We start from the raw sequence: 12,474 nt of genomic DNA on the forward strand, positions 1-12,474 counted from the left end.
GTAGCCGCTGCAACCATCGTGCTGCTGCTGCTGCTGCTGCAGGCTTTGCAATGCTGCAGCAGCAGCGGGCATAAGGCTAAGAGCAGCAGCAGCTATTGGGTTCAACGCATGTGCTGCCATTTTAGAGCAGCAAGCTGCTGCTGCAGCACGAGCGGCAGCAGTAGCACCAGGACTTGCTGCTGCGCACGCAGCAGCTCCTGCTGCCCAGCAACAGGAAGAGAAAGCAGAAGCAACAAGTGAAGCAGCAGCTGCTGCAGCACCTTGCGACAGAGGACCAGCATCCACTGCAGCAGCAGCAGCAGCGGCAGGAACAGCAGCAGAGGCACCCGCTGCAGCAGCTGCAACATGCAACATTGCTGCTCTAATTTGTGTTTGCTGTTCACCGGCCGATGGAGGCCTCAGAGGCTTTGGGGTGCAGCAGCTGCTGCTGCTGGCGTCTATGTTGAATATACCCGCGGTTGTAATCCGCAGCAAGCTGTGCGTCTGCTACTGCTGCTGCTGCTGCTGTTGTTGCTGCTGCTGCTGGCTTTCGTGTCGCGGTTGCCTACATGGGTGCTGTTCTTGCTGTTGCTGCAGTTGCTGGTACGGGCGCTCCCCTTGCTGCTCCTGCTGCTGTGCTGCTACTGCTGCTGTTGCTGCTACTGCTTTCTTAACATTGGCGGCTTTGGCCTTGTCCGGTATCTCCACAGCTGCAGACAAAGAATTGCTGCTGCTGTTGGCCTGCCCACGACTTTAGCTATTGGAGTGTACGACCAGGTGCGACCCAGATGTTGCTGCAACAGCAGCAGCAGCAGCAGCAGCAGCAGCAGCACAAGCTCCCAGCCGCAACCGGTCGCCGCAGACGACTCCGCAGCCGGTGCCGCAGAAGCTGCTGCTCCTGCTCCTACAAACAACAGCAGCGAAGCTTCCGCTGAGGAGCAGCACGCAGTCAGGAAGCAGCAGAAGGCATTAATCTGTGCAATATCTAGCCATGGATCTCCGCAGCAGCTACCGTTCTTGCTGCTGCAGCGTGGCCAGCAGCAGCAGCAGCAGCAGCAAGAGCAGCAGCAGGTGCTGCAGCTGCTGTCGCCGCGAGTGCTAGCATTTGCTGCTACGTATCGGCCTAAGGAAAGCAAAGTTGGAACGAATCGGAAGCAGCGCAGAGCTGCCAGGAGGAACAGACGCAAGCTACAGCGACAGCAGCAGCAGGCTGTAGCAGCAGCAGCAGCTGCTGCTGCTGCTGCACCTGCTGTTGCTCCCGCTGCATCTGCTGCTGCAGCACCTGCTCCAACTGCTGCTGCTTCTGGAGCATCTGCTGCTGCTACGGAAGCTGAAGCGTCCGCTGCCGAAAAGTGTGCTGCTGCAACACTCGATGCCACCGCTGCTGCTGTAGCGGATGCAGCCGTTTCTACTGCTTCTGGAGCAGCTGATGTTGCTCCTGCGGCTGCTGGCTCGGCGCCCGCTGCTGCACCTACTGGTGTCACCTCACAGCTTGCTGCTGCACCTAGTGGTGGCGCACCTGCTGCTGCTATTTCAGCACCTGCAGCTAGCGCTGCAGCACCCGCTCCTGCGGAGCAGCAGCTTTGCTGCAGAGCTACTGCTGGCTGCTCCTAAAGCTGCAGTGTTAGTCTTAAATGCAGCTTTTGTTGTGCCGGCTTTGGTGCGCAGCAGCAGCAGCAGTAGTAGAAAAGCCTTATGTGCAGAGTCTGTCAAACAACTCTTAAAACGAACAATTTGTGCTGCTCACGAGGACAGACACGCCCCCATTTTGTGTTGCTATCACTGTATTTGCTGCTGTTGCTGCTGCTGCTGCCGCTGCAGCGTTAGAAGCGGTCGAAGCTGAGCTTGGGGTCTACGGGAGGCTTGCGGCCTCTGCCGCGACCCCTGCGGCCCCTCCCTCTGAAATTGCCTCCTCTGCGTCTTGCAACGTTGCCTAACCTGCATATACACCCCAGGCTGCATGTACACTCCAGGCTGCACGAACACCCCACGCTGCATGTAAACCCCACGCTGCATGTACACCCAGGCTGGATGCACACTCTACGCTGCATGCAAACCCGAGGCTGCATGTACGACCCACGCTGCATGTACACCCCAGGCTGCACGTACACCGTAAGCTGCATGTACACCCCAGTGCCTGCAACGGCTGGCTAGGAATCCCAGCCCGCAGTGGCAGCTAGCTAGCGGCGAGGATGTATGCTATGTGAAACGGCTAGTCAGAGAAATCGCCAGCTAGCTGGCTAGCTAGCTGGCTAGCTAGCGGGATGGGAAGGCAGCCGGATATGTGCGCTGCTGCTGACCTGCTCGACACGAATTCGTTCAGCACAGGGTCGCACACCACACAGCCTTTGCGCTCGGTAGAGCCGTCCTGAAGCAGCAGCAGCAGCAGCAGCAACAGTAGCAAATTGCCCCACAAACTTAACAGCCCTGCCTGAGGAGCGGGGAAAGCAGCAGGATTTTGCAGAAGCAGCAGCAGCTCAGGTAGCAGCAGCTCAGGCAGCAGCAGCTCAGGCAGCAGCAGCAGTACCTTGAGAGGGTTGGACTTTGAGAAGGTGACGTCGAGCAGCATGCTGCCGCATTCGGCGCATTCCTCATCCGTCACTGTGACTTCTGCGGGTCAAAGCAGCAGCAGCAGCAACAATAACAGCAGCACGAACAGTTTATATGCCTTTGTTGCATCAAGAAGCAGCTTTTTGTGGATCAAAATCTATTCCCACACTAGGAAAGCTGCAGCTGCTGCGCCCACTCTCAACTGCTGCTGCTGCTGCTGCTGCTGCTCACTAAATGCGCCTTCAAATAGAAGGAGCTCAAATCTGCAGACCGTACAGTCGAGGCGCCAGCGAGGCTGCAAGCAACAGATGGCAGCAGCAGCAGCAGCATAGCAAGCAACAGCAGCTGCAGCGGCAGAAATTCCGCAGCGGGAGTCCCTCTTATTTTTCTGCTGCTAGTTTGTCTTCAGCAAATTGCAGCGGCTGCAGACACTTGCTGCTGCCCCTTGGGCTTGGCGTCTAAGGCGAGCAGAAGCAGTGCAGCAAATACAAAATGAAGATAATGCAGCAGCGCAGCAAATGAAAAATAACATAAAGATTTAGAAGCAGCTGGAGAGGGAAAGAGGCATGGATAACAGCAGCTAAGTGAGACAAATGAGACAAAAGGGGTGCTGGAGAAACAGAAGCAAAAAAGAAGACAGCAACGAAAAAAGAGATAATAAACTAGAGAGAGAGGGGCCAAGGCGAGAAACAAAGGCAGCTGCAGCCGCTGGAGTGCAGCTGCAGCGCTGCAGCAGCTGGAGTGCAGCTGCAGCAGCTGGAGTGCAGCTGCAGCGCTGCAGCAGCTGGAGTGCAGCTGCAGCAGCTAGAGTCAGCAGCAATGGAGGAGGCAGCAGCACGCATGCAGAGAGAAAAAGAGGCAAACGAATAAAGAAATGGAGAAAAAAAAGAAAAAGAAGCAGCAAAAATAATTCAAGAGAAGACCATTCTGGCTGCAGCAGCTGACCTGCGACACCGGGTTGAGGTAAAGCAAACCGTCGCCTGCGGGCGCAGCAGCACAAGAGCAGCAGCAAAAGAGGAAGCAAAAGCGCATGCAAAGGAAATGCATAAAGGGGAAGCAAAAAATATAAATGCAGAAACATAAAAATCAAATGAGACCTACAGTGCTCTTGAGGGCAGCGCATAACTCCCACAGCATTTATTGAATGGCGACAAGAGGGGTGCTGGCAGTCCACGCAGGTCATGACTTCTGTGCAGCACAGACGCACAAAGACGAGCTGCTGCTGCTGTTGCTGCTGCTGCTGTTGTTGCTGCTGCTGCTGCTCTTCCTGGTGCTGATACTGCTGTTGCTGGTGCTGATGCTGCTGCAGCTGGCGCCGCTGCTGATGCGGCTGCTGCTATTGCTGGTGCTGAGGCTGGTGCTGCTGCTGCTGCTGCTGCTGCTGTTTTTAGCTTCTACTGCTGCCCCATCTGGTGGTCACTGCTGCTGCTCCTGCCCTTGCGAGCTGCCCTCGCTGCAGCCTTTGCTGCGGCTTGTTGCTGCTGTGATTTCGTTCAATAGCAATACATGGAGAAAATATGGCAACCAAGACAAAAAGGAGGGGTCGGGCGAGAAAGCAAACAGGCAAAAACCAGAGAAAATCGAACAAATTGATAAAGCATGCATAAACACAAGACAATTTTATGAAGAAGGGCCAGCAGGCAGAAAATGCGGCGAAAGGAAAGACTCAGTCGCAGCAAGCGATAAGCAGGACAAAAGGATAGAAGTAAATGCAGCAGGAGACACGGGAAGAAGAAGACAGACGGAGACAGAATGGAAGCAGGAGAGACACAGGCAGCAGCAACTGAACCCGACAGATTGCAGCTGCAACAGCAGCAGCAGCAGCAGCAAGTCGCACTCGCTCCCTCAGTGTCAAAGGGTGGGTCGTTGTAACAGAGAGGACAAAAGGGGAAGGCCTTGCCCCCCGTGTTGACAGAAAGCAGCAACTCGTAGCCGTCCAGTGGGCACTTCAGCTCCTTGTAAAGCTGCAACAGACACAGCAGCAGTAGCAGCAGCAGCAGTCGGCAAGAGAGCCACCAGCACCTGCAGCGTGTCCACCCGCAAGAGGAGCAGCAGCAACATCACGAGCAGCAGCAGCAGCGAGAGCAGAAAGAGCACAAGAATCGGCAGCAGCAACAACAGAAGCAGCAGCAAGAGCAGCAAAAGCAAAAGAAGCTGCAGCAGCAAGCGCAGCAACAGCAAGGGAAGCAGCAGCAGCAGCAGCCGAAGCAGCAGCAGCAGCAGCAGCAGCAGCAACAGAAGGGACCTTGATGGTGCCTGTCTGCGGGACGTCGAGAGTGAGGTCGCACGTGCGGCAGTGCAAACGCGAGGGCCTCCGGGCTATGAAGTTCATGTAGCGGTTGCAGCGCCCGCAGCGGGACAGCGGGTTGCCTGCGAGCAGGCACAGCCCCACAGGTGCCCCAGGTAGCTGCAGCTGCGCAAGCTAACTGCAGCTGCGTCAGCTAGCTGCAGCTGCGCCAGCTAGCTGCAGCTGCGCCAGCTAGCTGCAGCTGCGCCAGCTAGCTGCAGCTGCTCCAGCTAGCTGCAGCTGCATCTGCTAGCTGCAGCTGCGTCAGACAGCTGCAGCTGCAGCTCCGCGGCCGGCGCGCAGGCTTGCAGCTCAGCTAGCTATTTGGCTTCCTGGCTAGCTAGCGGTGCAGCTATCCACCTCGCCCGCTACTTAGTCGCCATAGCAACGCAATCCTATCGCGGCTTTATATGTTCCTAGCTACCTAAAAGCAAACGTGCATATATCTCGCCAGCTAGCTAGTTAGCTAGCTGGCTGGCTAGCCAGCTAGCTAGTCAGCTAGCTTGCTACTTTTGCAGTTAACCATGCAAATATCGCATTAAGACCCAATAGGTCTTGCAAGCAAGAGGGGAAGGAGCAGAAGAAGAAGGAATTAATCTCTAAGTATTTGGAATAGAAACAGAAGCGAGAAGGAAAAAAGAGGCAAAAGAAAAGAAAAAGAAAGCAGCAGCAAAAAAGCACCTGTGGCCGACAAAGCGGTGAAGGTGACGTCGAATAAAGCGTCCATTCTCTCAACCTGTATAGACACCGCGCAGCAATGGGAAGCAGCACCAAAATGAGCAGCTGTTGCGCAGCAGCGGCAGCCGGGGTGCAGCAACAGCGTGCAACAGCAGCGGGCAGCACCAAGCAGCAGCAGGTAGCAGCCGGCAGCAGAGGGGGGAATGGCAGGCAAAAGGGGACAAAAAAAAACAGCAAAAGGCACAAGAGGAGAAGCAATAAGATATTTGCCGAGAAATACGGAGACAGTAGCAGAAAAAGAGAGCCCAGCGCAGGGAGTGGCAAAGACAGATAATATTGAGAGGCCCTAGCAGCAACAGGCCCACATATGCATATGCAATTATATGTATATTTAATATTGTACATAATCTATATTATATAAGATATCTAATGTATACGTTATATAGTATATATATATATTTATTTATAAATGCATATGCATATGTGGGCCTGCTGCTGCTAGGGCCTCTCAATACAATATTATATATACATATATTTGCATCTGTATGGAAATGTATGGCACGCAGAATCACACACAAAAAGAGAGGCCTGCGCACAGCCAATGAAGTATAAAAAGCGTCAAAAGCTGCACCCAAAGCTCAACAGTCTTTGCGGGCCAAAAGAGGCTAAAGGCCGCAGGCCGCAGCCGCTCTTCTGCTGCTTACTTTGTTGACGAAGTAGCAAAACTTGGCCTTAAATATCTTCAGCGAGTGCTGCACCACCGCCTCCCTGGGGGCTTTTCCTGGCAGCAAAGAGACAGCGCGCCAGGCAAAGAAGGCCCACAAATTCGAGGCAGCAAAAAGGCAAAAGAAAAGAAATGAAAAAGAAACAAAGAGCCCCACAGCGCCTCAAAGACACCGTGCAGCGGGGACGGGGTGTACAGACACCAGCAACGGCGCATGCGAAGAGTGCGAAAAAAGGAAAAGGCGCAGATGAAAAGACACAAAGACGTTATAAAAAGTTGGGAAGAACAAAAAGGTAAACAACACATTCAATAGACTGCTTCTGCTCCCCCTGGGGCCCCACAAGGCTCTCCAGGCCTTCAAACTTAAACCCCAGAAAGAGGAATTAGAGCGCATGCAACGGCGCTTCACGGGGTAGAGGGCACTCCAGGCTGCGAGCACTGCCCGGCGCAGAGTCCCAACGGGGCCTAGGGTTTAGGTTTTAGGGTTTACCCTTGGCAATGACGTCGACCAGCTGCTCTATGGAGGCGCGCACGAAGGGAAGAACCAACTCTGCGTCAATTGCCATGAGGCCGTGGACGAGGCAAATGCCCAGCTTGGTGGGCTCTAGGCGGCGGCCAGAAACCTGCACGCCGGGGGCCAAACCCTAAACCCTAAACCCTAAACCTTAAACCATAAAGCCTGAGTTATTAGGGAGCCCAGAGCAGACTCTAGGCAGCAGAGTGCAGCAGCAGCAACGAAAGACGGGAGGCAGCAAAAACCACAGACAGGACGCGCTCAGGCCAACGGCCACAGCAGCTGCACCAGGGAGCAGCCCCAGAAAGAGCTAATAAAGTAAAATTGACGCAAAATGATAACAGAAAATAATCAGAAAGAAATAAGGGAAAATGGCAGAGGCGCAGCGGGCGACAGCCGGCGCATGTACACGTAGAAACGCACAGGCAGGGATTTATGGTTAAGAAGTCCACAAAGTTGCAGCAGCTAGAGAGAGAAATACATTATTATTATTATTATTATTTTCATCGTTATCATTATTCTTATGCTTAGTATTATTGTTATTATTAATTATATTATCACGAGTATATTAATACATATATATATATATATAGGCAAGGGGGGGCCTCACAAGCGAAACATAGTTTCTTTCGCAAATGTTGTTAATGTGCGTCGCCATGGAGGCGTCTGTGCCGATTCGGTGGCGCTCAAGAAGCCCCAGCAAATCCGACTCCGACAAATATGGGGGCGGGGAAGTCAGTCGCTCCTGAAAAGCCCATTCATATATATATTATGTTATATTACATTATCTTACATTATGTTATATTATATTATTATTATATTATATTGCATTATTATTATATTATATTATATTATATTATGTTATATTATACTACATTATATTATATATAGAGGGCAACAGCGAGGCGCAGCAAAGCGCAGCAAGGCGCAGCAGAGCGCAGCAAACAGCAGAAAGGCGCAGCAAAGCACAGCCAGGCGCAGCAAACCGCAGCAAGGCGCAGCAAAGCGCATCAAGGCGCAGAAAAGCGCAGCAAGGAGCAGGGAAAAGCAGCAGCTGGCTGACCACGATAGAGACGCTCTGGAGTGGGACTTTGTCTCCGGCGCTGAGGGGAGGGAGCCTGGAGTCTCGGATTTCCGTTTGTCTCAAGACAGTGGTAAAGCCGGGGTCGAGGCAAACTTTGGCGCTGGCAGCGAAGGCCTCGCCGTGGACTTGGAAGCAAATCGTGGTCTTCTTGAACCTGCAGTTTCCAGCCACTGAGGCCAAAAAGCTGCGACACACCAGCTCGTAAACAGCCCACGCGTCCCCGCCCCCCACTTCGCCTTCCGTCGCGCTCCGCACTGGAGTTATCGGCGGATGGTCCCCCGCGTCCGTCCCCGCCCGCGGCTTCGCCAGGCCCCGCTGCAGCACCCACCAGCAGCACCAGCAGCACCAGCAGCAGTGGCAGCAGCGCACTCGCACGCGACTGGGGATGCAGCGGTTAAGTAGAGGAAGGCAAAGTGATGCAAAGCGTGTGGCAGGTCCTAAGGGGGAGAGCAGGCAGGCGCCCGCAACCGCCACGGGAAGCAGCAGCAGCAACAGTAGCAGCAGTAGCAGCAGTTGCTGCAGCAAAATAAACTGACTTGCAGGATCTGCTGGGCGTCGGTTCCCCAGTAGGGATTTGCTGCTTGCATGGCCACTGTGCCCTTGAGGTCGAAAGAGGGAGGGTAAGTGCATGTCTCTGTGCGAGGATAAGTTATGAAGCCCCCAAGATACAGACGCTCCGCCACCTGAGCAGCAGCAGCAGCAGCAGCAGCAGCAGCAGTGGGCATATTTGCGGCAAACTCCCAGGAGCCGCGACAGGCTCAGTAGCAGCTGCTGCCAACGAACCGGGGCCATGCAGGACCGCAGCAGCAGCAGCAATCGCACCGCCAGCAGCAGAATTAAGCGGAGCTACAGGAGCCGCATTATCCCCAAATAACAGCATAAAGACAGCTCTCAGCAGCTGCAGCACGAGCAGCAGTTGCAGCAGCACGAGCAGCACCTGCAGCAGCAGCAGCACGAGCAGGAGTGGCTGCAGCAGCAGCGGCTGTAGCAGCTGCAACAGGGGCAGCAGCTGCAGCAGCAGGAGCAGCAGCAGACCTGCATCGCGTGCTGGGGCCCCAGTCCCAGGCGCTGGCTGGCGGCCTTAAGCAGCGCCACAGTGTTGAGGGCCTGAGGCATCGGAAGAACTTCTTCAGTTTGTTTGGTGGTGCTGACGACGGCGAAGGTGGCGGACTGCACCTGTACGTACACCGCAGAGGCGCAGCAACAGCAAAAGTGAACCCCGCATGCACTCCAGAATTGCCCCTCAGTTTGCTGCTGTGGCTGCCCGCTTGCCACAAAACATGTGCTGCATCTCTATGCCTCGCGGCGCTGCTGCGCTGCTGTGCTGCCAGTCTGCTGCTTCTCTTGCTTCCCCTGCTGCTGCCTCTTGTGGCCATATCGGGCGGTCCTTCAGCTCGGGTGTATATACACCTCAGCACAAGCAGCCTTACTATAAAGTGAAACATCTGGGCCACCACGCGGTCAAAAACTTGACCTCTGGCCCACTCGAGCGTCAACTCCTGCTCCCCAACTCGGACAATTGGCTGAATCTGCAAGCAGCAGCAGCAACAGCAGCAGCAGCAGAGCAGCAGCACTAGCAATAGCAGCTTTGCAGTAGCTCCAGGAGCAGCAGCAGCCCTAGCAACAGCAGCTTTGCAGTAACTGCAGCAGCAGCAGCAGCAGCACGGAATACGGCAGAATAGAACAACCATGGCACCACAGCGCAGTGAAAGCCCGAAGCATGCACTGAGAGGCAAAATCCCAAACCCTAAACCCTAAGTCCTAAACTCTAGACTTTAAACCCTAAACCCTAAATCCTAAGCCCTGCAATGGGGGGAAGCAGGGGTAGGTGGCCACAAACAAGGCTCATTGGAGCCTTTAAAAAAACAGCAATCTTTTTAAGGCTGAGTTGAATGAAAAGAATTGAATGAAATGAATACACTCAAATAAATTAAATGAAATCAACATTATGAAATAAACAACGTGAAATGAATTAAATGAAATAAACGCTACCTGGTAATATTCCTCCGGCCTAAAGGCCTGGATGGTGTCGCTGCGGTGTACGCACAGCTGCAGCGTCGGCGTCTGGCAGGGCCCGTAAGATATTAAAGAAGAGTCCAGGTCTCCGTACTTGCCCTGAAGAGCAGCCAGCAGCAGCAGCAGCAGCAGCAGCAGCAAAAAAGGCGTTGAGCAGCAAAATATTCGGGGAGAGCAGCGAGCAACAGCAAATGATGGCAAAGGCGGAGACTGGACGACGAAGAGAAGCAAAGTAGAGGGACTAAACAGCAAAAAAACGAAATGAAGAGACTAAAAGCCAGAAGAAACAGCAGCAGCAGCTGCTGCTGCAGCTGCTGCTGCTACAGCTGCTGCTGCTGCTGCTGCAGCTGCTGCTGCTGCTACTGCTGTTGCTGCTGCTGCACCACCTGGAAGTACTGCGTCTGGAAGCGGGTGAAGGCGACGCCGATTTTCAAGTCCAGCTCTTGCCGCGCATCCACAGCGTCGCTCTCGTCCTTATTGGGAGAGCCCAGCTGCTTCATGGCCCTGCGAGCGGCCCACAAGCAGCAGCGAAGGGCCCAGCAGGTTGTTGCAGCAGCAGTAGCCGCAGCAGCAGCAAAGACAGGCTGTGGGGCACCAATTCACTTTTAGGGACAGTCAGCAGCCGGCAAGCCTCAAGAACAATTAAACAAGAAGAAAGACAAGGTCGAAAAAGTAAGAAAAGTGAAAAATTCGGCGGAACAGCACGAAAAGGCACAGAGCTGCTGCTGCTGCTGCAGCAGAAACGGCCCCCAGGGCATAGCAGGTGCTTCTTTGCTGCAGCATTTCAGAAGCAGATATTCCTAGCAGTGGTCTAATACTGCTGATTAGTGTTTGTGGAGGCAGCTTACTTCTGGATATCTGTAGGTGCTAAAGCGGAGAAGTGGGCGCGCCATATTTGCTGCTGCAGCAGTACCAGAAGCAGCAACAGCAGCACAAGCCTCAGCTTACGGACAGGTGCAGCTGCATTAGCAAAGGGCGCTGCGGCAGCAGCTGCACTAGTATCAGCAGCAGCAGCAGCGTTTGCAGCGGTAGCAGCAGGAGGACCGGCAGCAGCGGGAAAGATCGCGATCAGCAGCAGCATCGGCAACAGCAGAAAACGAAGGTGCAGCAGCAACATTAGAAAAAGCAGCAGCAGCCTGATCAGCCGTTTCACTATCGGCGCCCTCCCCCTCATTAAGAACACCATAGCCGTCAGTATAAGCAGCAACAGCAGCAGCAGCAGCAGCGCCACAGCGTCCGAAGGAGCAGCAGCACCCCAGCCAGCAACAGCAGCGCACTGCATGCAGCTGACGCCGCAGCCGCAGCGCCCAACTCGCGCAGCAGGTGCTCAACCATCCCCCGCAGCAGCAGCGCAAGCAGCCCCCCCAGCAGCAGCGCAACCAGCAGCAGCAGCAGCAGCCCCCGCAGCATCAGGGCAAGCAGCCCCCACAGCAGCAGCGCAAGCAGCAGCAGCAGCAGCAGCAGGAGGGCGACCTGCTGTTTGTTGGGGGGCTTCACGAGGTGGGCCTTGCAGAGGTCGAGGACTTCGAAGCAAATGTTTTCGCCTTCTCTGTCGCAGTCGAGCCACAGCACCAAGTGCATGCAGCCCCGAGCCTCTTCTTGCAAGTGCTTCGCCAGCCGCTGCTTCGGATTTGCTTCTGTCTTTATCACCGGCGCCTCAAACAGAGACGCCGGGTCCACTCTTTGCTGCGCCGCAGCCACACGCAGCAGCGCCAGCTGCTGCTGCTGCTAAAGCTGCTGCTGCTAAAGCTGCTGCTGCTAAAGCTGCTGCTGAAGCTAATGCTGCTGCGGCAGCTGCTGCTGCAGCTAGCAACCGCGCCGCACGCCCCGAAGCTGGCCCCCGTTCAAGCTAACTGCCTCGCTAGCTGAATAGCTAGCTGGCTAGTCAGCTGGATAGCCACCTGGCTAGCTAGCTGGATATCTACCTGGCTAGGCAGCTGGCTAGCTACCTGGCTAGCTGGCTGAATAGCTGGCTGGCTAGCTAGCTGGCTAGCTAGCTAGGCGGATAAACAGCTAGTCAACTGGCCGCGCGTGGCGAGAGGACCTACAGATAGCTACGCTTTTGAATTGCCTCATGGCTGCAAGTTTATTGTCGGCAGAGAGCTAGCTAGCTAGCTAGCTCTCCAGCTAGCTAGCTAGCTGGCTAGCTAGTGGGCAGTAGATACGTAACGAGCTAGCTAACCGGCTAGTTACGTGACTAGCTAGCTAGGTACGCAGCCAGCTAGCCATTTGTGCGGCTAGTTAGCGACTCACATAGCTAGCCAGCTAGCTGTATGGTTGGCTAGCTGGCTGCTGAGCCAGCTAGCCAAGTATATTGCTAGCGAGTTAGCTACACGGCCTTTATTTTTGTCGGCCCCTGTTTCCTGGTGTTGCTGTGTGCGTCTCCGTTAGCAGCAGCTCTTGCTGCTGCTGCTTGTGCTGCTGCTGCTCCTGCTCACCCAGTCATTGAATGCAGGCGGGAACTCCGTTTGGTAGATATGCCCCTTTGCGGCAGCAGCAGAAACGCACAAGCAGAGGAACGCAGCAAACGAATGGGCTGCTGCTGCTGCTGCTGCTTCTGCTGCTCCGAGTTCTGCTGCTGCTCATTCCGCTGCAAAGAAGTGCTGCAACTGCTGTGGCGACCAGAGTGCGCACCAGCAACA

The 12,474-nt window shown here is 54.8% G+C and overlaps 2 protein-coding genes across 2 annotated transcripts in view; one reads left to right on the forward strand and one right to left on the reverse strand.

The window, feature by feature from the left end:
• ETH_00005215 (uncharacterized protein) overlaps positions 1–1,593 on the forward strand; it is a gene marked incomplete at both ends in the record, with an annotated part of 11,150 nt that extends 9,557 nt beyond the window's left edge. Inside the window, 2 exons of the mRNA XM_013372434.1 lie at positions 43–477; positions 690–1,593. Of these exons, the coding sequence (XP_013227888.1) occupies positions 43–477; positions 690–1,593 (1,339 nt within the window). The remainder of the gene's footprint in view (positions 1–42; positions 478–689) is intronic.
• A 209-nt stretch (positions 1,594–1,802) lies between these two features.
• ETH_00005220 (DNA topoisomerase III beta-1, putative) overlaps positions 1,803–12,474 on the reverse strand; it is a gene marked incomplete at both ends in the record, with an annotated part of 11,484 nt that continues 812 nt past the window's right edge. The window contains 20 exons of the mRNA XM_013372435.1: positions 1,803–1,917; positions 2,280–2,347; positions 2,507–2,589; positions 2,761–2,824; positions 3,475–3,509; positions 3,631–3,717; positions 4,367–4,493; positions 4,775–4,899; positions 5,498–5,552; positions 6,199–6,275; positions 6,709–6,841; positions 7,343–7,477; positions 7,796–8,131; positions 8,353–8,499; positions 8,852–8,992; positions 9,247–9,345; positions 9,809–9,931; positions 10,219–10,336; positions 10,681–10,733; positions 11,306–11,518. Of these exons, the coding sequence (XP_013227889.1) occupies positions 1,803–1,917; positions 2,280–2,347; positions 2,507–2,589; positions 2,761–2,824; positions 3,475–3,509; positions 3,631–3,717; positions 4,367–4,493; positions 4,775–4,899; positions 5,498–5,552; positions 6,199–6,275; positions 6,709–6,841; positions 7,343–7,477; positions 7,796–8,131; positions 8,353–8,499; positions 8,852–8,992; positions 9,247–9,345; positions 9,809–9,931; positions 10,219–10,336; positions 10,681–10,733; positions 11,306–11,518 (2,334 nt within the window). The remainder of the gene's footprint in view (positions 1,918–2,279; positions 2,348–2,506; positions 2,590–2,760; positions 2,825–3,474; positions 3,510–3,630; positions 3,718–4,366; positions 4,494–4,774; positions 4,900–5,497; positions 5,553–6,198; positions 6,276–6,708; positions 6,842–7,342; positions 7,478–7,795; positions 8,132–8,352; positions 8,500–8,851; positions 8,993–9,246; positions 9,346–9,808; positions 9,932–10,218; positions 10,337–10,680; positions 10,734–11,305; positions 11,519–12,474) is intronic.

The sequence above is a fragment of the Eimeria tenella genome, genomic scaffold, assembly GCF_000499545.2.
Source record: "Eimeria tenella Houghton genomic scaffold, Eth_scaff1, whole genome shotgun sequence".
NCBI classification, from domain to species: Eukaryota; Apicomplexa; class Conoidasida; order Eucoccidiorida; family Eimeriidae; genus Eimeria; species Eimeria tenella.